Raw genomic sequence first — 21,957 nt, forward strand, 5'->3', positions numbered from 1 at the left:
GCAACACCTGGAGCAAATCCTCCTGCATCATCTCATAAACAAAACCAGATTTTACCAAGAAGTAAATCAAGTTTGAGATCATTACTACAAACAGTACTTACTCTTTCATTGTGCACTTTTCCAAGTAGGACATTTGCATCCACCAGGCTTTGGCTTAGATTAGCGCTCTCAGCATTCTTCATAAATTCTCCCAAGTACTTCACAGCCTCATTTGATTTTCCCTGACTGAAGCAAAGGACAGGGACAAAACGAAATATTTACTCAGATAGCTTCTTCAAATGCTGAAGATCTGCCCCCTTGTTCTGAAGCAACTTTACTTTGTGATGACTCATCCATGACTGGGTTTTATTTCCAAATGGCCTCCAGCGCTACCTGTGCTGAGCTCAATAAAACTACTTCCAAACAGAATGTCTGAGGGCAAAGCTGGATCCTTTCAGCAAAATAGAACAAAACATTCTTTCAGAATATTGTGCCATATTTTAAGGCCAAGAATGAAAACAGGTGACTGATATAACAGGGTTTTTGGACCTTCCATTATTTTTATTTTTTTTTCCGTACTAAGCTGCTGATAATATCTTCAATTCAGCTGGACCTCACATCCTGACAAAATAGGGGAAGGAGGTATGAAGGTGTTTTTTTCAGTAAGGTCTTCCGTCATTCAGAGCTGCTCTAGAAGCTGGTGGTGCAAAAGCAGCTCCATAAAAGTATTGTATCTTAATTCTGGGGTGACAGCCTTTCCCTGTAACACAATACTGCCCTGTGGCTGGGTGGATCAAAGGTGGCCAGGGTCACACAGGCAAACCTATAAACTGTGGATTGCAGGTGCCACCCCCAAATCCCAGTGAGCTCAGAGCAACCTGAGGTCACAGCTGCATCTAACTTGAAAATTGGCTAATGTACCTTGACAATAACATTTGCAGATTTCCTTATTTTTTTTATTTTTTTTTTAATAAAGCCAGTCATATTAACAATATAAGACCTCAGCAGTGTGATTGCAAGATATAAGACAGACATCCGAGCTTGCTTGTGAATAAGGCACGGTGCCCTTTTTTCCTTTAAGGCTGGAGTGTTACTCCAGCTGACCTCAATATTAGCCATGAACTTGAGTCACTAATGTAGGAGCGTAACATGCTAAATGTCAATGCACCAAGCAAGACAGAAAATCCAGTCTTAATTAAGAAATTCCCACAAATAGGAGTTTCTGTAAGTGATAAAGAATTGTGATCTATTTTCTCACCATCTTAAACCACTTTCAAGTTATATTCCTGCAGAAAATGATGGCCTAGCATTTATTTACAATACAGTTTTTATTATAAACTATATTAGGGATGTGCGCTTTCAAAAAAAAATCTGGCAGAACTCTGAATTTCCCTCTTTTATGCTATTGGAGTAATTATAACAGCCTGCCACGAAAGAGGAAACACAGCAAAGCTTAGCTGCAAATTTACAATATTGCAGTGATTATCTGTATGTGACTGAGAGGGCAAAATTCCTACAAAAGGATGCTAAATCACTGCAAACTAACATTCTTGAAATGCTCAAGTATATGCTACTGTAAAGCTTAGTGGTCAATTAGCAGACTTGGATTTACTAAACTTTCCTGATTTAAGTATTTTATTACCATGAGAATATGAAACATATCAGACTGTAAACATTTACCAAATGTCAAAAGGCTTCTAAATTTTAAAATTAGAAACACATATTTTTTTAACCTGTTTATTTTTTCCAAAAAAAAAAGAAAATCAAATGTTTCCCTACAGAAACACAGCATATGATTTATATAAGTTAAAAGACAAGGTTAAAGTGTTAGACAAATATTAATTCCAATTTTTCTAGTTTTCTATATGCAGTGCACAGGTGCAGCTTGAAGAGCATATTATATGGTATAATCATTAAATCCATTCAACCAGACCTTTGAGAGTTAAAAACATATATTCTGAGGAAAAGGACTCCTTGGTCCAAGGAATGAGAATGAAACAGTGCAGAATATTTGTGTATCAAGGTGATTCCACTTTCCAATTGGGAAAACAGGACTGTTAACACCCACATCCCCTGACAACTGTCCAATTATGTATATCACACTTGGCCTACTGTTTGCAGTAGAAGTAATCAATAAAGGATGTGGTTGAGTGAACATAGATTTTGGTTGAACCAATGCATGAAAACTTAATCATTTACTCAGAGTGGAGAAATCAAATAGAGCAGAGATGAAACAGCCACTAAGGGGTTTTTTGATTGTGCCACCAAGTTTGTGGGCTAGAGGCTGAAAGTAATAAAGCAAATGGAATCAGTGACAGGAGAAAATGTAAAAAGGTTTTCTTAATTTCATGAATTAATAGAAATGTTTTGATGCATTTTTGGCCATTTTTTATTTTTCACATCAAAACTTCTGCTCCACATATAGAACATATGAAAATTGCTAGCCTATATAACCTCTTTGAGGAAAACAGGAACCAATTTGCTACATATCAGAAAGATATTTCTCACTGTTAGAACTTCACTTATGCCAGGTAGCAATCAGTTGGTACAGGTTAACAATTTTTCAAAGGAAGTATTTTTAAAAGCACTACAGCTTGAGATATTTAAAGTATGCTAGAAATATTATTGAAACACTTTATTCTGCACAAGACCTGATAACAAGATAAACAGGTCTTTTCTACTCAAAGGGCTAATATTTTATAGTTCCTTCAAAAATCTACATGTTATTTTATACAGCCATATACTTTCTATCTCCTTAGACATCACCTTCCTAAATGCATAAAACGCAATTTCCTAAAGATATAGTCATTCATGATCCCACAGAACAGTTATGATGACTTCAGCAGAAGAGATTACACATCTACAGCAACTCATTTTCCAGTTTCATGCTAAAATGCCCTATGAGATTTTTACCCCTATTAGACTTTTATGAAAATATGCACCTTTTATAGGATTGCTCATGTGATGGAATTGGATGCATAAATCATGTGTCCACAAGAAGTCATTACCATGGTGGACACTGGCAGAATAAGTCAAGAACATGATGCTATTATGTCAGATTCTTTCCCCTGGAAAATGACATGACTAAATGCACATGACAAAGATTTTCAGTTTCCCATGGTCTCTGGAAACATCTGCAGCAAAGATTTCACAAAATATTCCAAAGCCATAGACAGGTTCTGAGCCATTCAGGAGGGCTCAGGCACTTTCTCCAATCTATCACAAGGAAATAAGTGCAAATTCTCACAGATATTATGGTTGTAATGCATTATTTTTGGGAAACAGTCATCTTCCTGTGAAGATATTACCCATCAAACTTAGAATTATTTACACAAATCTAGCCCAGACCAGGTAACAATACAAGTAAAGGCAAACCAAACAAGCTGAATATGGGGATTCTGTCACCAGCAGTGATTATTGGTGCATTTATCCAAAATGTTCTGTGTCCAGCTCTGGCATCCTCAGCACAGGATGGATATGGACCTGTTGGAGTGGGTGCAGAGGAGGCCACCAGGATTCTCAGAGGGCTGGAGCACCTCTCCTATGAAGACAGCTGAGAGAGCTGAGGTTTTTCAGCCTGGAGAAGTCACCAGGGAGAATTTATAATATCTAAAGTGATCTTATCATAAAGATGGGGAAAAATTGTTGAGCAGGGCCTGTTGCAACAGGACAAGGGGCAAGGGTTCTAAACTGAAGGAGGGTTGATTTAGATTAGATGTAGGAAGAAATGTTTTACAACAACTGTGGCAAAACTGGAACAGGTTGCCCAGAGAGGTGGTTGGTGCCCTATCCCTGAATATATTCAAGGCCAGCCAGGATGGGGCTTTGAGCAACTTGGTCTGATTGAAGATGTCCCTACTCACTGCAGGGGGGGTGGATTAGCTGACCTGTAAAGATACCTTCCAACCCAAACTATTTTGATTCATGCATGATTCATAGGTGCCCAGACTTTTCTCTATGTAAGTTTCTCAAACAACTGATAGTTGCTGAGTGTCGCCCTAAAAATCAGGCATTTCAATACTGCTTTCATAATTTCTAGCCATTTTCCCAAGAAAGTAACTATAAACATAGGTGTTTATACATCCCATTAAAGATATGCCTTTTGATAGACATCTCTCACGGCCAGTGCGGTAGGGAAGGTGTTAACCTGACTATCCAATCCCTGGTCATAATCAAAACCTGTAAATAACCTGAAAGAACAAATAAATGTCTCTTCTTTCATCACACCAAGAGCTGGGTCCGTGTGAATCATTTTGTGTCCAACAGTGACAGCTGAGAACCATCATGATGTTTTACAGAAGAGTTGAAGAGTAAATCCCTATCATGTACCCAAAGCTCTTCAAAGGAGGTACATATATAAGGTGTTTAATTTGGTAAATGCTTTCATGGCAAAACTAGCAGATGGGTTTTACCTGTTGTAGTCAACAGCCATTTTCAAAAGAAAGGGTTTATGGCTGGGTCTTCACCAGGAAGACCCAATGTATTCTCTAATCTGCTCTTCAAGATTAAATCCCTGATCCTACACATGGGATTAAACTCCTCCTTCACGTCAATGAATCAGAATATTCCTCTTCTAGAAGAAGGCCTTAAATACTAAACTGAGGAGTCTTACCACTCTTAGTATCTGCTCCTCATCTACTGTTTTCCTTCTCTTCCAAATTGCAACAACTGGAAAGCAGTGGGGCTGTCCATTCATGGACAGCTATAGCATGCTCCCAAAAGGTGTGGAATACAGATTTGATGCAGAAGAAAATCACTAGCCACTCTGTCTTTTGGTCTGCTTTCAAGAAAATAATTGCACTGGCATGGTCTTTCAGATGAAGGGTTTAACAAACTGACTTCAGAAAGGTCTCAAAATCTGCAACTTCTTGAGTAAATAAATGCATGTGCCTCATTCCAGAATGCCTAAATCACAGAAAGAAAATTAATATACATAGTTTACCAGGGATGTTCTCTTGACTATCTTAACCCAGCCTCTACCCAGACTGCTACTTTTTGAGAATACAAGGAGCTCAGGAATGCTACTGAGAGCTCAGAAAACTTTGTACTCATTGCAAAGCCACTCATTGTAACAGCTGGTGTTTGTCTACTTAATCTTTCTTGGTTAGGCTTTAAGAGAGTTTAAAAACTGGGATCTGGTATTCTTAGTGTGTTCTGTGTCTTTTTGAATATCTTTCCTCATGTTCTTATTTAGCATGCTCAGAATACATGTAGACATGAATTATGCATCAGAGAGCTGAAGAGTACTGTGGCTGTGGCTGATCCATGTGTGCTTGGATAAGGCCAAGAGATAAGGGATCTGACTCAAAGAGGAGAATTTGCTCTGCATGCTGAAATAAACCTGGTGACAAGTCCCTCTCCATGTTGCCAAGGTCCATCATGCATCATACGCACTGAGGTCTTCAAACATAGGATAAATCAAGAATAAGCTACAACCTTCACTTTAATATCTTTTTTCCCTATCTCATATGGTAATTTCATTAGACTATTTTATGTCAAAATTTGTACCTGAACTAATTCACCTGGAGGAAGATTTTAATGCCAGATGCTGAAACAAAAATATTGAACATAAGCATCGTATTTGCAACAAATCTGTACCTAGTTACACATGCACAAACCAGAATTGAGTGCAATAAATGGAAACTTACAGTTCAGAAAATATTGCACTGAGACACCTACTGAAGTTTGCTACATTCTTCCAGGTTTCCTCTCTTTCTTAACCTGGAAAATAGGTCTGCATTTCTATTTTCCAGTAAGGTAAGGTCCCCCCACAAACCGAAAAAAAACCCCAACACTTAAAAAGCCCTCAAAAAGTGGAAGAAAAAGGACAGGTTTACAGGCAAAGAAAAACTAGAACTATACATTTTAAAAAATGTGTAACAGTTTAAAATAACTTTCCATGAAAGGGTCACTTACTGCAAGAAGGGCACTGCTTAAAATTTAAGCAGTCAGTAATGGGAAGCGACAGACCTCTTAACAATTTAAGTCTTTCACAGCTGAGTGAATCTGCACTGACAGTCAGACAAGGATGTGTTAACCTACCTTGCCAGGATCTGGGCTACAGCTGCATATGCTCTGCCCAGGCCAGCAGAATCACAAAGGTTTGTGAAGATTTCTACAGAGGTGTTCAAAACCTGTGAAACAGAAAGATAAAAACAGTAAATAGTGTTTTAGGAATAGTAAGAATTCCCACTTTTTCTTCCCCTCCCAATCTCTCTGTCCACACAGAACACAAAATTAAAGCTTTCCCACTTCTACAGCTGTTCTCTAATTAGCCATAATGGGACTAGAGTTTTGATCATTATTTATAGTTGTTTGAAACTATTATGTAATTACAAATCAAAAAGACACAACTTGCAATTATGTCTCTGTATTTTGGCAATTTGCAAAAAACCAGAGTTTTTTTTACTGATTTGCAGTATAAATTTTATTATCCATTGTTTAAAGGATTTTAAGAGCCTGTGCTTTTATTGAGTTTCTGAAAATCAGTAACTTAAGATGGTGTCCTTTGCATTCATACTGTTTTAGAATGATATGCTGAAATACAACTCAGTATTATTTTTTTCTTTAATCTGTCACAAGTTATCTTAGTACAATTCAGATGCCCCAAAACTGAATCAATTACAGGTTATACATTTAATCTATGTTGTCTTAAAATACTGTAGATAGCGCTGCTATTTTTCTAATTAATTATTCACTCACAAGAAGTTTATTAACATTAGCTTGGAATCTACTCTATTATTATCAACCCCTCCATAACTGAAGGCTTAAAGCTGCTGCATAAAAATATATGATCTTAATTTAATTTAACACTGACATCACCTGTATTGCAGAATTTATCTTTTCATCCTTTTTTTTTTTTTCCACTGGCGATGACAGGAGAGTGCATATAAAATTAAATCTTATTCTTTCATCCCTCCTCTTTGTTGCTTGACCCAATCTATTACACACATGAGAAAACAGGAAATCTCCAAAGACTCTCTATGGAAATCCTTTTTGCACATTTCCAAGAAAGGAGTAGTGAATGTCATTTACCAGCTCTGAAGGGGGATGGGAGATGCCCAGAGACATATGACAGTATCCTGCATGCCCCGTGATGCCCAATGATACTGAGGTAAAAGACTGGGCATTTTCCACTAAGAGCGCATCCCCTGTCACTGGCAAAGTGCATGGTTCAGGAGAAGACAACCTGTTTGTGCTAATGCTGTGGGTGTCACCATTTCCATTACTGTTTCCACCACTCAGGTTTCCTAGTTTTTGGGGTTTTACTACATGCAGCAGCATCCCTGGACATGGTTCTTATTCTTTAGCTGCACAAGCTCCGCGTGCACCAGAAGTAGCATTGATTAATGTGCACTGCCCTATTTATCATCCCTCAAGTACTTTCTTATCAGTAGTGTTCTAATGTTGCATCCTATCCTTGCAGGTCACTGCCAATTGAGTTATCAATGCATTAAGTGTGACAGAAAGAGTACAAAGGCACCCCAGTTAGGAAGTTGTCACATCAGTTCAGAACTCTCCCTAAACTGAATACATACATGATGTTGTCAGTGCCTGCAGTACATCCTTCTAATGATCCAGGATGGTAGCAGAAACACACAGGTGTCCAAGAAATAATTCTTGGTATTGCATTTAACTCAGGGGACTACAGCGCTTGTTGTAATAATCGTGCCCATATTAGAAAACTTGCTATCAGAGTATCAGGAGGTGTCACAAATGTTATCTGCTGGACTGAAATCATTCCTACTTTAAACTGGCCTCTACAATATTAAGCTTGGACATAGGGCCTACAGTCATTACTATGAGGTGCAGGAAGGTTACTTAGGAACTTAAGGATTTGGCTACTGTATATTTTTTTCTATTAAAGATATCAAAAAGCCTGAAAAGTACAGATAAACCCAAGGAAAAATCATACACAGCACAGTTGAAGTAAAAAGTTGTTTCCTTGCATCTCTGCAACAGCTGTGAGAAAGACAGAAGTAAATAAATAAAGCCACTCATTCATACTGATTAAAAATGCTCATTTTGGTCTCAGGTTACCACTATTCTATACAAATCATTCTATTGTACTTCATTCTAAATAATGAGGAAATGACTTAAATTGAAACATCTTCATGAAAGGGAGGCAATCTTGATAAATTACCATAGAAAATATATTCTTTATGTCTGTATTTCAAATGACTCCTCCCGCTTCAGGTAACACATAGGGACACAGAAAGGGACACAGCAGCTTGATGGAAAGGAGCTGTGTAATGCCCCTGGATGCCACAGCTGCCCAGTATCCATTTATGTGAAAGATGTGAAGAGGGTTCTCTTCTCCTGTGATGTATGCCCAACCTTCAACCCTCAGGATAGAAACACTTCAGGACAGAAACATTTCATGATAGAAAAAGAAGAACAGATCAAACAGGTTAAAGTGACAGTTAAACACATAAGCATTATAGAATTTCACCCAAAGTCTCTTGAAATTACAGCAGATTTTTTTATTTTCATTCAAAAAAAAAAACCCAAACAAACAAAAAAAACCAAACAAACAAACAAAAAAAATTACATGCTGTAAAATCAACTGGAGCCGGCACAGTGATGCCTGCCAGAATCTGTAAAAAGCCTAAAACCAAAAAATGGGCATGAAAACTTTCCTGATTATTTTTATAGGATAGGAACAACCAATCCATGTAACCGGCTTGCTGTGGATACCACATAGAAGAACACATGCACGTGGCTAGAGTGGCCAGAGGGTAATCTGTGGGCAGGGCTCTGCCAGTCATCATTTGGATCTAATGGAATTTATAGGTTCCCAATGAAAGTTTGCCTTTAGACAGAAGAATAACCAGAAAATAGCATTTTATATATATATATATATGTATATTCTGTGCAGGGGAAAATTACATCCAAGGAAGAGGTAGGTTAATTAATTAATGCTGAAAACTCCTACACAAATGTGCAATTTTACTGCATGGGAAAAATTCAGACAACAAAAGAAAAACCTTCTTATTAATGTAAGATGCTTTTGCTGCAGTATTCTATAGCAAATATAGTGCTTGAAAATGTCATCTTGGTAATTTTCTTTGTAATTATTTGTTAATTTATTTATTAATAAAAATATATAACAATGTGTAAATAGATATTGAATGGGACTATGTAAGAATCTCTACTGATAATGTATATTAAAACCAGTTTGGGTATTACACACATTTAGCTAAATTTCCTTCTCAAAAGTTAGACAAAGTTTCCAGAGATTTACTTATTGAAGGGGTAAAACGTCTATTTTTCCTTTATATTTTGTTTTGTTTGTTAGTTTTTTTAGAATTAGCCATGTAAAAAGAGTTCTGGGGAAGGAAGATGTGAAAATAGATTTATCTTGATCATACTAGACTCCATTCTAAAATTATAAAATTTCCATATTGTTTCAAAGACATTTTGATACTCCGAGCAACTAGTTGTATATGAGGTTGAACAGATTAGAATAATGTGCAGTTCTTTCTACTATATATACTATATATATATATATATATACACACTATATGTACTGCACTATATAAAAAATGTAACCTAAGTTCAACAATATAGCAATTATAAAAACCACACTGATTCTGGTCACAGATTAGTTTTTGGATCAAAGTGACCAAGCACACTGACTATCTCAAAAGTTTTACTTCTGTGGGTCTGTGGAAAAAGTAGCTTAAAAAACCCAAATAACATGAAAGTCAATGTCTAATACACTGGGTTTCAATCACTTTTCCTCCTTCATGCAGGATTGGAAGGTAGAAGTTGAAGGTGGATTTCAACTCCCACATAACAGACCACAGGATAGCTCCTGTGCAAGCATCCATTCACAAAATCAACTCTCGTTCTGTGTCATTGTAAGTCTGTTGTGTCCACAATTACTGTGTAAAAATAATGTATTAAGCTCTGCTTAAATCCACAAACTAGAGCCTGTTTGTGGTAACTAATTCACACTAATTCTCTAGCTAGTGGTAAATTTCATGTTTAGCTCCTTTTCCAAGAAAAATATTCGTGAGCTCTCAGGCAGAGATTTACTTCAGTTATCTTGGCATTATGCCAGGCTGAGCCTCCAGGCCTTATCCATTAATATAAAAGAGATGCAGGAGCTCCTCCCCCAAGAAATCCCTCCATCCAAAATCCCACCCTTTATTTTTCATTGTTTTCATACCTGTAATTCTTTTATATGTGCACAAAAACATGCATGCACACCCCATTAGCATATGCAGGACCAGACAAAAGCACAGAGGCTGTGGAACACTGATACATCTGGGGATAATGGACAAAAGAGCAAATATTGAAAGTATGAATTTATGTTGAATAAAGAACATCTATCCAACTCAACATAAGATTAAAGCTACTACCAGCATTTCACAGATTTGGTAAAATACATTTCTCTGACATGCACATGATGAGATAACATTGATTTATAATACTGTAACTTTAAAAAACACAAAAACATAGTTCCGCTCTCAACTTTAGATTTGATATTGCTGCCAAACTTTATTGGAAATACATTTGTTTTGATTTCTGCAAATCTAGCTGTGTTTAGCCATTTCACAGCTGGTGAGCAGGAAAGATGCTTCTGCCTCATTTACAGATCTTGAACATGAATCAGACAATCAACTGGACCATTAGTCAAAGAGATCAGTAGGTAATGATTCCTGACAGGCACTGCAGTGGCAGGCTAAGGCCCAGCCTGGCTAGCAGCATCTGACAGTATTTTTCTGAAGCTGACAATAGGTGTTGGTAGACAGACCATGCAGTCGAGTGAGACTACAGTACTCATATCACCTTGTACCTCTTAAATACTTTCAGAAAAAAGCACATAGTTCTGATGGTTGCTAAATAATCATTTTAATACAGTCCAGTGAAAATAAGAGACAATAGAATTGCATGCATAGGCACACTGCAGTTCAATGAACTCTGACCAGCAGCTGCCCCAGAAATGCTTATTTAAAAATTACAAAATGTGCAGTCTTTATTACCATAATTTGAGTGGTTACACACCTGTGGCCATGCCGAATAAGATTAAAGAAAAGTTTCATAACACAAACCCAGATATAATCCTTTTTGCCAAAACACAGCATGGGAGAGGTAGGACAGCAAAAGGAAATTGTATTGCTGATGAAATGTATTGATCATAATGAGCAGAGCTCATTGATCCCAGGAATATTACACATCAGTATCAACTGAATGGCAGGCCACACCTTGCTCAGTGCTAAATGCGTTCAGGCATAGTGAGCATCCAGGGTAGAAGCTGCACATATTCCATCTGCATGCTCGCAGTTCAGGGGTACAGAAACTGGGTGCCACATCCAGGAAAGAGGCAGCACTCTCTGATTTGACTGAACTGTTACTTTTCCCTCTTTACTCACAACTAAAATTCACCACCTCAGTTGTGTGAATGTTAACTCCTTGCCCTTAGCCACATGCACTTACACTGGCTGTGGTTTTGGATAAATTACCAGAAATCCACAAATGTTGTCAATCTTCTTACAGAGACAGAATTTGGCTGGAATTGGTCTGGTCCGTTCCAGAACTCCTATTCCAGGGACTTTACTTGGATAATGCATAGCATAAGCATACATCTTGGAGCAAGGGGATCAGGGAGAGGGGAGGGAAGTAGAAGAATCTACTCAGAAGTCTGTCCAAGTCAAAGGTCAAAGGGGAACACCCTTGTTGAAGACTTTCTGGAGCTAGGACATGGCTATCACTGAGGTGCTGCTTGGCTCTGCTCTCCCTGTGGGTAACTAATCCAGTTGACACTCCTCCTCCACTGATCTACTGGGCTATCAAGTGCAGTATTTACCCTCATGCTCTACAAACACTCAGCAACACATGCTTCAGGTTACTTGTGTGTGCATCTGCTTGAAGGATTAAGGGAAGGAAGACAAACATTTCACTCATTCCTTCACAGTCTATCAAGATCAGACCTAAGGCTCTTTGCTTCTATCATCTTGTCTGCTTCACATAATACTCAGGACATGTACATCTTGCTTCAATTCTGAATGGATGATATGTAAATATAAGTAACTAATTGAAAAAGTTCCTTTCCCCAGAGTAATTTCAAACTTCTATTGGTGTCTACAAGGTCAGCAGTTCATCCTGTATGCTTCATTTTGCTGCACAGAAAGCTTAAAGAGATGAAATGTACAGATGATTGAATAAACTTGGATTTTTGTTTCTGCCTTACTGTCCTTAATTCTGGCCTTCTGTGCCACCAATAATTATATTCATTCTGATTCTTTACACAACAACTTTGCAGGAATGAATGATTTTCTTATTTCCTATACATCATAAAGGGTTTTATTATTCATTCATATTTGAAAAGTTTTTAAAATGTCATCCAGGTCCTTCAGAGCAAAAAACTATGCAAACATCAAATCCAAGTATTTTCATTTACTGTTACTGTGCAGTTTGAAATTTCCACTGCAAAAGACATTGCCCTAGTAAAGGTTACTGCAATCTATATTTAGGACAGGAATGTAATGTTTTCCAAGCCAGCCATTGCTGACATATTTCTTCAAAATGAAGCATGGCTTAACCGTCTGGAGTGAAGAAGCTTCATCTGTTACCCTTTAACAGCAACATAAGAGGAAAAACCAGTTTATGTATCCTTTCCATCCTGACAGATGTGACAATAGCTGGAAACACTGTGCCTGCCAAGAGCTTTTATCAAGTATGTTATAACAACTAGTAATAAGTGTAAATAATAAATGGCTACGATCTTATGGGAAACGGTGGCAATACTAAACAATTTTGGTGCTTGCTGATGGGAGTCTGCTAGTCCTGGAATTCCCCGGCTTCCCAGTAGAGTTTTGGCCTGACAATAAACAACAGTTTAATACTTTATCTAATCCCAGCCAGGAGGTAAGTTCAACAGCAAGCTTTTGCAGATGTTCACATCCAATAATCTATTCATAATTGATGAAACAGGGAGGTCAGATGTAATGGTTGCTACTATTCCAGCAACAAATAAATGGTTATTGACAAAACAAGGCAGTGTGGCGCTGAGTGCCGAGCAGTGACAAGCACGAAACAGTGCTGAGACAGAAGTAGTGATGTGAATACAGCCCTTCATCTTGAGAATTCCTCTATGTGATGTGTGGCACCAGGGCCACTCTGACACATAAGCAGATGGAGGTGACTTGTAAAGGAAAAATGAGATTCTGCAAGTACATAAAAGACAAAGGCAGAGCCGGGGAAAGAAACAAGGAGAAAAGGGTGGACAGGACTGGAAACTGGGGTAAGTGCAATAATGCGAATTGTTAAGGAATGTTTTTGTACAGCAGCACTGTGATCCAGATGTCTGGACTGCTTTTATTAGATTGATGTGTACATTCTACATGAATGTACCTGGCTGTCAGATCACTCTAGCCTGCTAAGACAATAGTATCATAATACATATATCTGCATGCCTAAATGCCCATTATTTCTTAGACAAAGCACCTATAAATATTCTGCTTCATGCTTACTAATTAGTATCTTGAACAGATATTTTTAACTACGCAAAGCTTTCCTAGCTAAGAGCAAGCAAGCCAGCAAAGTTTAAATTTGCATAACAATGGTAAAAACTGCTGAGATGAACTAGGAAAGTATAAAGACAATTTTAATTAGATAATGTAGTTGCTTTTCTGCAAACCAATCTAGAAGTTAAGGAAGCCATCTCATTCAGCTGAGAATCTTATATTCTTCAAGTTCTAACCCATGTAACACAGAAAAAGGATTAATAGATTGTTCTTATTGACTGAATAAAACTTGAGTCATTTAGGTGCAAAAAGACACTTGAGATTTTTTGTATCCATTTCAGTGCAAAAAGATAGTATTTCTACAATGTTTACTGTGTAATATACTAGTATGAAAAACAGCTGAATGAAATAGGGACCTTTACTGGTATATGCAGTCATAAAAAGATTTCAGACAGAAATATTTTAAATATTAATATTACTAAAATCATTTAAAGCACCAAGGAATGTGAAATCGATTTCTTTAGAAGTACAATTTATTTCACACTTTGCTACCAATTCTTTTGATCAGCTCTGAAATAATACATAAGCTGAAAGCAAAACAGCAAAACAAATTGCTTCTAGCAAGGAGGCACCAAGCTCTCAGTTTTACACAGGCACGCCTCAGTGTTTTAACTTCTCAGGTTATTTATCTATCAAAGGATAAATTTTAAATTCCTCAAGATCTAATGTCTGAATCAAGACCTTTTCTCTGATTTAGCCATCGATGATTCTGATCAAGCAAAGTTGTTAAGCATTTGCTAATACCTGAATATATGACTTGTCACCCCAAAGTCATTGAGAATAACTGAACTGAAATTTAAACATACATTTAATACATGAATTGCTGTAGCTTGAACTGTACCAATGAGAAACTAATCTAATTTTAAAAGCCTTACTTTACAGAATTCTTTTTTATAATCTGTTCATTAGAATTAACTGCACAATGGAAAACAAAACCTCCCAGATTATGAATATATTTGTGTTTAAGTACTGAAATTCCTGAATTTGTACAGTGTGGGTACAAATGTTTCCTTTCTCATGACACATTAAGAGTCTGACTTCTATAAGTAGATTATCTAACAGAATTAGAAAATTTCTCTTGCGGTTCCTCAGCCATTTGCTACATCCCTGGGTATAGAATGTGCAGTTTCACTAATGGAAGTGCACTAATGGGCTGGCAGTTCCTAAGATCTTGTATGTTACTGTTATCAGATAACAAACTATGGACATAGACATGCTGTAGCTATCCCTTTCCCTCAATTATGTACAGCACACCTAAGCTAGAAATCCAATAGAAGTTAAATAGAATGAAATGAGGGGAAACTTTACATTGTCAGGTGTTTAAGAGAAAAGAAAGAGTGGAGGAAGAAAAAAAGAAGCAAATTTTATTAGCTACTGTAAAAAAAGTTTCAATAGAGTCCAGAGAAAATGCCTAAATCACATCCTGTAACTGACAGAAGACAGTTACTGGAGTTTCAGAAATCTCAGTCAGGACAAACTAACCTTTATTTCCCAGAAGTAGACCCTGTCTAGCTGTGTCCCCTGTCTGGCTGCCAACCTGCCTGGGAGCACACAAGGAAGAGCCACCTGCACTGGCCGCACCAGCAGAGACCACGCAGAGGCTGCTCCATCCCAGCAGCAACACCAAAAAAGCGAGACCTGAGCTGAGGCTCCATGATTGCCAAGTGCTCTGCCCTCCATGCCTTGTGAAAACCAGATTTAAAGATGTTTTTATTCCCTAGCAGAGCAGGTTAAGGAATCTTTATGGTTTTGTTCTAAATTTTTCAAGATATTAGAGCTGAGCCCCAATAAGGGCACTTTGCCTCTTTTGAGTTCAAACATAACAGTTAGGAAAAATTTCTCAGAAATAATTCAGAGCTATACAAAGAATTCTCTTGATCTTAGAATATCTCTTATGATGTAAATATACTTTTACTAGTGCTGCACTGCACTGCCCTCCAGTTCTTTTAGATACTAATACAGGAAGTGTGTCTGTGTGCGTGCGTGCCTGCACGTGTGTGTGTAGCAATAATAAAACAATAAATAAAATGTTACAATTTATCATTTTTAAGTAGAGTAAAACTATTACTAAAAATAGATTTTGAAGTTTGGCAAACCATATTTGATATGTTAAATAGCAGAACTTCTAAATGCAGGATGTTTAGTATATATTTTAAGTAAGGCTAGGCAATCTTGTAAATATACATAAATATATGTAAATAATCTTGTAAATGGATATAAATGAAGAAACTTTCATACTGTTTCAGATGTAGAAACAAAGAAAACAATGTCCTCCAGGCACAGCCCTCAAAATTGAGGTTTTAAACTCTTAGTCACCAACCTGTATTCAGATTCCTGAGAACACCAGTGGTCAGATAATTCTAACATTCTGAAAAGGTGCTATAGATTTATCTAATGGATTGTGCATGCAAACTTTCAACTTACTGCAGTAGTCCTACTCTTTTGGGATGTATGAATGAGTAAATTGAAAAGTGTAACGGATAAGATGGAAATCCAGCCATTCATGATGTTTTGGTAGCTGTTCTTATGGGGCACGAGACTCTTAAAGAATAGGGTTGTAGAGAAACATTTTAACAGAGTAAAAACATGATATTTTAGTAAAAGACTGTCTGCACAACCCAGCTTTTAATCCAGGTGACAATATTAAAGGCAGTGCTCTTGAAACTCTCCTTGTACAGCAAGAATAAAGAAAAACAATGGCATTGTGTTCTGGGGAAAAAATGTAAAACAATATGTATTAACCAACAGTAGCTTGCTAAGCCCACAGACCCTGTCAGACCCTATACAAGTGTGCTACAGATAGAAATAAACAACGTTCACCATACTTCTGCGAAGACTCAGTGAATAGTCTGAGTGGTTTTCCAAAATAGGGTAAATATCAACAAGTTGCTAGAACATTTATTTTCATTGTTGCTGTGGGTAAACATGGAATTGTGATTTTTCTTATCATCAGGTAATAGTTTTTTTATGTACTTAATATTTTTTTTCTCACGTTCTACAGTTTTTGTGTAACTAGACTACTGTAATTCTGCAGCAGGACTGCATTTAAGAGTGTTTTATTAGAGGATGTTCTTGTGGCACATTTATCTTGAAAAAATTCCACATTACTTACTGAAGGGAGTTTTTGTGCTGCCATTAACCAAGCAAAATGCAATCTGAACCACAGACTGAAAAGGAAAAAGACACCATGTTTCAAGGCAAGTGTAGTGGACACCATAAAACCAAGGTACGAAACTGTTTAGTGTATGGAAAAGTATTGAAGGAAAGTAGCATTGCTGCATCTCAGGCATAATCAGAACCCTTTTCGTCTCAGGTTTTCAAGAACCTGGTTACGATAGGAAAAATCTTATTAACTTTAGATCAACAGAAGAAATCCTTCCTTCACTAAGAGACTGTTAGCTTTCATGTCAAAAAAAAGTTAGAACTGTCCTTCACTTTAAGGATTAAATGCTAAATTAACAACAAAAAAATTAGTTGAATGATCAGACATGTATCTCTTTCCTGAGGTTCTAGGTCTTTAGTATTGTCAACACAAATAATTTTTCATTTCTTAATTCCCTCAGCATTACAGTCAGTATATTTTGTCAGGACAAAGTTCACTTGCAATATTAATTCTCACATAATTTTGTTTGTATCATCTTCATCAGGGTCTAGCAGCAGTGGGACCCTTCAGGAACATGAAATATAATCAGTTTCAAAATTGGGCCACTCTTTTCTCTGCACACAGTCTATAGTCAGTGTAAAGATGAATTCTTCTACAAAGGCTCAAAGTTTTAGGGTTTTATTCCTCAGATTTGAAAACCACTAAATTCCTATACGAATACAGTTTAAAGATCACGTCAATGAAAGTGGAGGCTCTAGCAATGATGAGACTTTTTATACTGGTATGCTAAGATGTTTTTCCAAGCACGTAATGCCATTTGCTAAGCTGAAAATGTTACATTTCATTACTAATGGATAAATATCACTTAGAGATGAATAAAGGACAGTATGGCTGATTTAAAAGGAGGAGGTTTGAAATAATTTTCTTTAAAGAGTATCTTTGGATGTGTATTGTGAGTCCAGGGTTTTTTTTGGTGGTAACGATAAGGAAAGCTTAAATGCAAACTCAGTGGTCTACTCAGACACCACTGATTTGAAGTTCAGCCTTCTAACTTTACACACTCATTCTTCTCAACAACCTTACTCAATATTTGGGAGAAAAGAGAATAACATTCACTCTGCATTTTGGAATTCTTTTATTTGCTAAGATCCTTCTTGATTTACCAAATCCATCCATCCATCCAGATGGGCATAATCCATATAATGAGATATAATAGATATAATCAGATAAAATATACTGTACATACCAAATTCAGAATATCTGCACCCCACTCATACTCTCCCCAGCTGCATGTGAGAAGACAATTGTTTTGACACAGACTTTTACAGAAATTAAGTTTATGGCCATTAATCACCTCTGATTGCTTTAACAGGGTCATTTTGAATGTGAAGATGTCTTTGCAAGTTCATAAATTTTCTTGATAATTTTATGCCTGTGGCTTGTGTATCGTAATTCTGACAATTCATGAAGACAGCATTATGTCATAAATTATCACATTTAGCTTGGCACGAGTCTCAGTACTCATGAACACTGCCTCTATTATTTAAATGTGTAACATATCTGAAGAAGCAAAGAATTCAATATCCAAAATAAAGGAACACTTGGAAAAACCCCTATCACTTAGATGAGGAACAAGGACTGGATTTTTTGTAGTGATTTGGGATGCAACTCTAATTGGAAGAGAAAAAACCCATGATACCTACACTTCAAAGAATTCTTGAAAGCTCAGTCTAAGAAAAAAAACACAAAAAATGCCCCCATCAAGCATTAGATTATAATACCTTATGCAAGATTTCTAATGACACAGAAATGTTTCACTTAAAACTTTGCTTGTATAATGAGTCTGAGGAAAAAAATAAGTAAACAGTAACTTTTATTTTACAATTAGCCTAGATGGAGAACCCTCAATGACAAAATCTATAATGTTTAAGATGAAATCTATATAATGTGAGCTATTAATATTTTGTGGAAAAACCATTAGGCTTGATTATAAACCAGACAATATGAAAAATATTATGAACATATCCTACTGCTATTGAATGTAATTAGTTCTTGGGCTTTTAAACTTGCACACATTTATATTTTTACATCTGAGTAGCTCCACTGAAATCAATCATATATATCAAATCAAATTAAACTAATTTATACAGATTATACACCAAATCAAATCAAGTTAAACACTAAGTCCCTAGCAAATAAAAAACCTTCTCTAACAAAACCAGCCCATTTGATACAAAGTGATTGCATTTTTTTATAGGCTGCAACTTAATCATTTCAGTCTTTAATTACTGCATCAGATAATGACTATTTTGAACATATGCTTCTCTGCCCTGCTAGAAGACATGAATGAAAGAGAAACAAGTCCATATGCATGATCCTGTGTGTGCATGTTGGGGGAGGGAAGCTAAAGAGCAAAAGGAACCAAGTGGCAACAATTGGAGGAAATGGTGCCTGTAACAGCTGCTCCTTTCAGATTCCCCTAGAAGGAGACTGCCTGAGGTGGACCACGGCACAAAGGGATAAAGAAGATGAAAACTGATGCAAAGCAGGGAAATAACTGCTGAGACCCCAGAGTCTACAACCGAATAGTCCCAAGCTGTGTGGCAAGACCTCTTTAGCATGCTACAGAAGCTGGTGATGAACTACATATTACCATGAGGCAAACTGGCTCCTAGCAGTATTGTCTGCATGTTATGGGTAATGATAACCAGTGGGCCCCTGGGAACAGGAGGCAATGATTTCATCTCCGTAAGCATCTGAGCTCCCCTTGGATACAGAGACCATTAAACTGAGAGCAGAAGGGGAAATTTTAGGCAATGATTTCCAACTGGAGAGTGAAGACAACTTCTGCTCAACAGTACTGTCAACCACTGATATTTTACTGCTGTCTATACTGATCACTGCAAAAGACAAAAGGAGCTAAAACTGTACCCTTTTTTCTTCATCCTATAGAACACAGTGTATTTTTTAAACAAAAGTACTTAAAAAGCTTTTCATGTAATATTATTGGTAATGCCATTATATTAGAAAATGTCACTGTATTATTACCACTGAAAAGTGTTTGTAGTTCCATTACTGTTAAAATAACATTTTATATTCTTAACATGATGTATAACTTGTTTTTGTTCTACCGAGACCTTCTTCCCCTTGCACATTGCTTTCCTTAACTGCCAGGTATTTTGGTAAGACTAAAAACATTAGGTACTACCTACTGATTATATAGTTAAAATGAGCAATAGTACATTAAAAAAAATAGAGTTTCAGAAGCTTCCTTAAAAAAAAAATTCTCCATGCAACAAAATGAAATGCAACTTCCAAATGATTGCTGTAACTTTTTGACAGGAGACATGGAGAAACAATGAAGGGAAAGGAATAGCTACAAAACGTAGTCAAAATTTATCCTGAGGAAATAATGCCAGGACAACTAATATTTTTTACACTTTCAAGTTTGATCCTTTCTATATTCTGGAGAGATTAAGATGCAGGATTTTTTATTTAGCACATTTGCTTGCTGTTCATCAGAATTCACACAGTATGTGTGAAACAAAAAGTTAACTTTCTTAGAGTCTGAGAAAAGTTGCTCAGGTAAGAAAGCTAGCATACTTGTCAGGCAAAAAACAATTGCTGGTAAACAAGTACAAAAAATTCTAGTCTAATCTATCATACTGTTTTCTTGTAAGAGATCAAATATTATATTCTTGCTGCTGTTGCAACTATTAAATACAGTCTTATAAAATTATACGGAGCTTTTTAGTTTTGAAATATTTTTACATTCAGCTACAGGTTTAACTGGAATTCATTGAGAATAGGCTCCCCCTTTCCAGCATTCAACTGATTTATGCAGAAGATAGAACTTTCAGCATTGAAGAATAATGTATGAAGGTGGTCAATAACTTCTAAAAAAAGTGCAACAAAAATTAAATCAGACAGAAATCTAAAACACCTCCTACTGCAAGAGCCAAGCAAGTAATATTGATACACATGCTGAATTTATTCTGGGACTTCTGTTGGTCTGCTTCTGAGAAAAACAAACTAAACAAAAAAATCACAACACAATGAATAACCTCTATAAAACAAGTTCATTAATAGAACACCAAGACATTCTGAAGTTACAAGAACAAACAGAAAGAGTAATTATCCACCTGATTAATTGCAATAATCATAAAAAAAATATTCAAATTTATTTTCTACAGAACATTTTTAAGAGGATCATGGAGGACTGTGACTGATGACTGGCACAAAAGAATCAAGTTGCTGCTTATCTTTCCCCTCACACTGACCTATGAGGAGGCAGGGAAACCCTCCTTCTAGACTAGAATTCCACATGCAGAGCTCTCACTGTCTTAGAATTATTAAGGCTCAAGGGAAACATCAGAAGCGGAGTTTGAACTCAAGTCTCCACAGCAGGAATTGCATCAGCATTACAGCTTTTCAAAAGCAATTCATATTTCTTCTAAATTACTGATGTTCTAACAATCTCAGTGTGTGAACTGATGTATTTTTCATTGTTGCTCACAAATACTGTACCAGACTAATTTGCAAAACTGGTGTTTTATAGAAAAACCTAACTAAATAGAGACTGTTTGAAATTTGCATATATACAGGAAAAGGAAGGCTAGTCACATATAACCCGAACTGTCAATTTATATTATTTCTACAGATCCAAGCATGGAAACCTGGACTCCATCAGTTCTGGAATTTACTGGAACCACAGATGCTTGAGCCACATGGATCCCTGCCTACAGAACTAGATAAAGTTATGAAAGGTTCATGAGCCAAGTCTCTCCAAGTTTTCTCCATTCTGCAAATGCCAAGCATGCTGAAGAGGCAGAGGAAGGCATTGTGAAAGCTAAAGCAAAGAACAAACTTACTGCTAATGCTCTCTCATGTTCTCCAGAAAAATGATATGCTAGACTTAAGCAATAGGCTGCTTCTCCATGCATCTTTATATCACCTCCTACAGGAAGGGTTAAAAGTAGAGTTACCAGCATGATCTGAAAAAAATGAAATTGGTACAGACAGACCTTGCAGGTTCTTAAATAACATACAGATGTTAAAATACTGCAATAAATTTTTCCCCTTCCTTACCCCCACCACATATCTCTTTCTAAAATCATACAGCGGTAATTGAAAATAGAGGTTATGGAGTTCACCAAGGAAGTTCAGTAAAATCAGAGAAAATATCTTCCAGTAATAAAGTACAATCAAATTAACATGTGTAATGTTCTTTGTCATGAACTGTTTAATCACGGGCCTAGTGTCTTCACAAATTAGAAAATTATAGTAGTCTCTCTCTATATACTCAATATAATAGAAAAGTGGCTACAGATAGGTACTAAA

At 36.6% G+C, this 21,957-nt stretch overlaps 1 protein-coding gene and 1 long non-coding RNA gene across 6 annotated transcripts in view; one reads left to right on the forward strand and one right to left on the reverse strand.

Moving 5' to 3' along the window:
- TTC29 (tetratricopeptide repeat domain 29) overlaps positions 1-21,957 on the reverse strand; it is a 119,939-nt gene that overhangs the window by 46,542 nt on the left and 51,440 nt on the right. For all 5 annotated transcript variants that reach the window (XM_086889395.1, XM_086889396.1, XM_086889394.1 and 2 more), the window contains 3 exons: positions 21,489-21,574; positions 6,022-6,113; positions 102-225 (listed from right to left, as the gene is read on the reverse strand). In XM_086889395.1, the coding sequence (XP_086745521.1) occupies positions 102-225; positions 6,022-6,113; positions 21,489-21,574 (302 nt within the window). The remainder of the gene's footprint in view (positions 1-101; positions 226-6,021; positions 6,114-21,488; positions 21,575-21,957) is intronic.
- On the forward strand, positions 12,884-21,830 carry LOC147653151 (uncharacterized). Its single transcript, XR_015286882.1, has 2 exons — positions 12,884-13,231; positions 21,278-21,830. It is a non-coding gene; the product is annotated as an uncharacterized LOC147653151 (long non-coding RNA).

Source organism: Cyanistes caeruleus, chromosome 5 (genome assembly GCF_971803275.1).
Source record: "Cyanistes caeruleus chromosome 5, bCyaCae1.hap1.1, whole genome shotgun sequence".
In the NCBI taxonomy this organism is placed as follows: Eukaryota; Metazoa; Chordata; class Aves; order Passeriformes; family Paridae; genus Cyanistes; species Cyanistes caeruleus.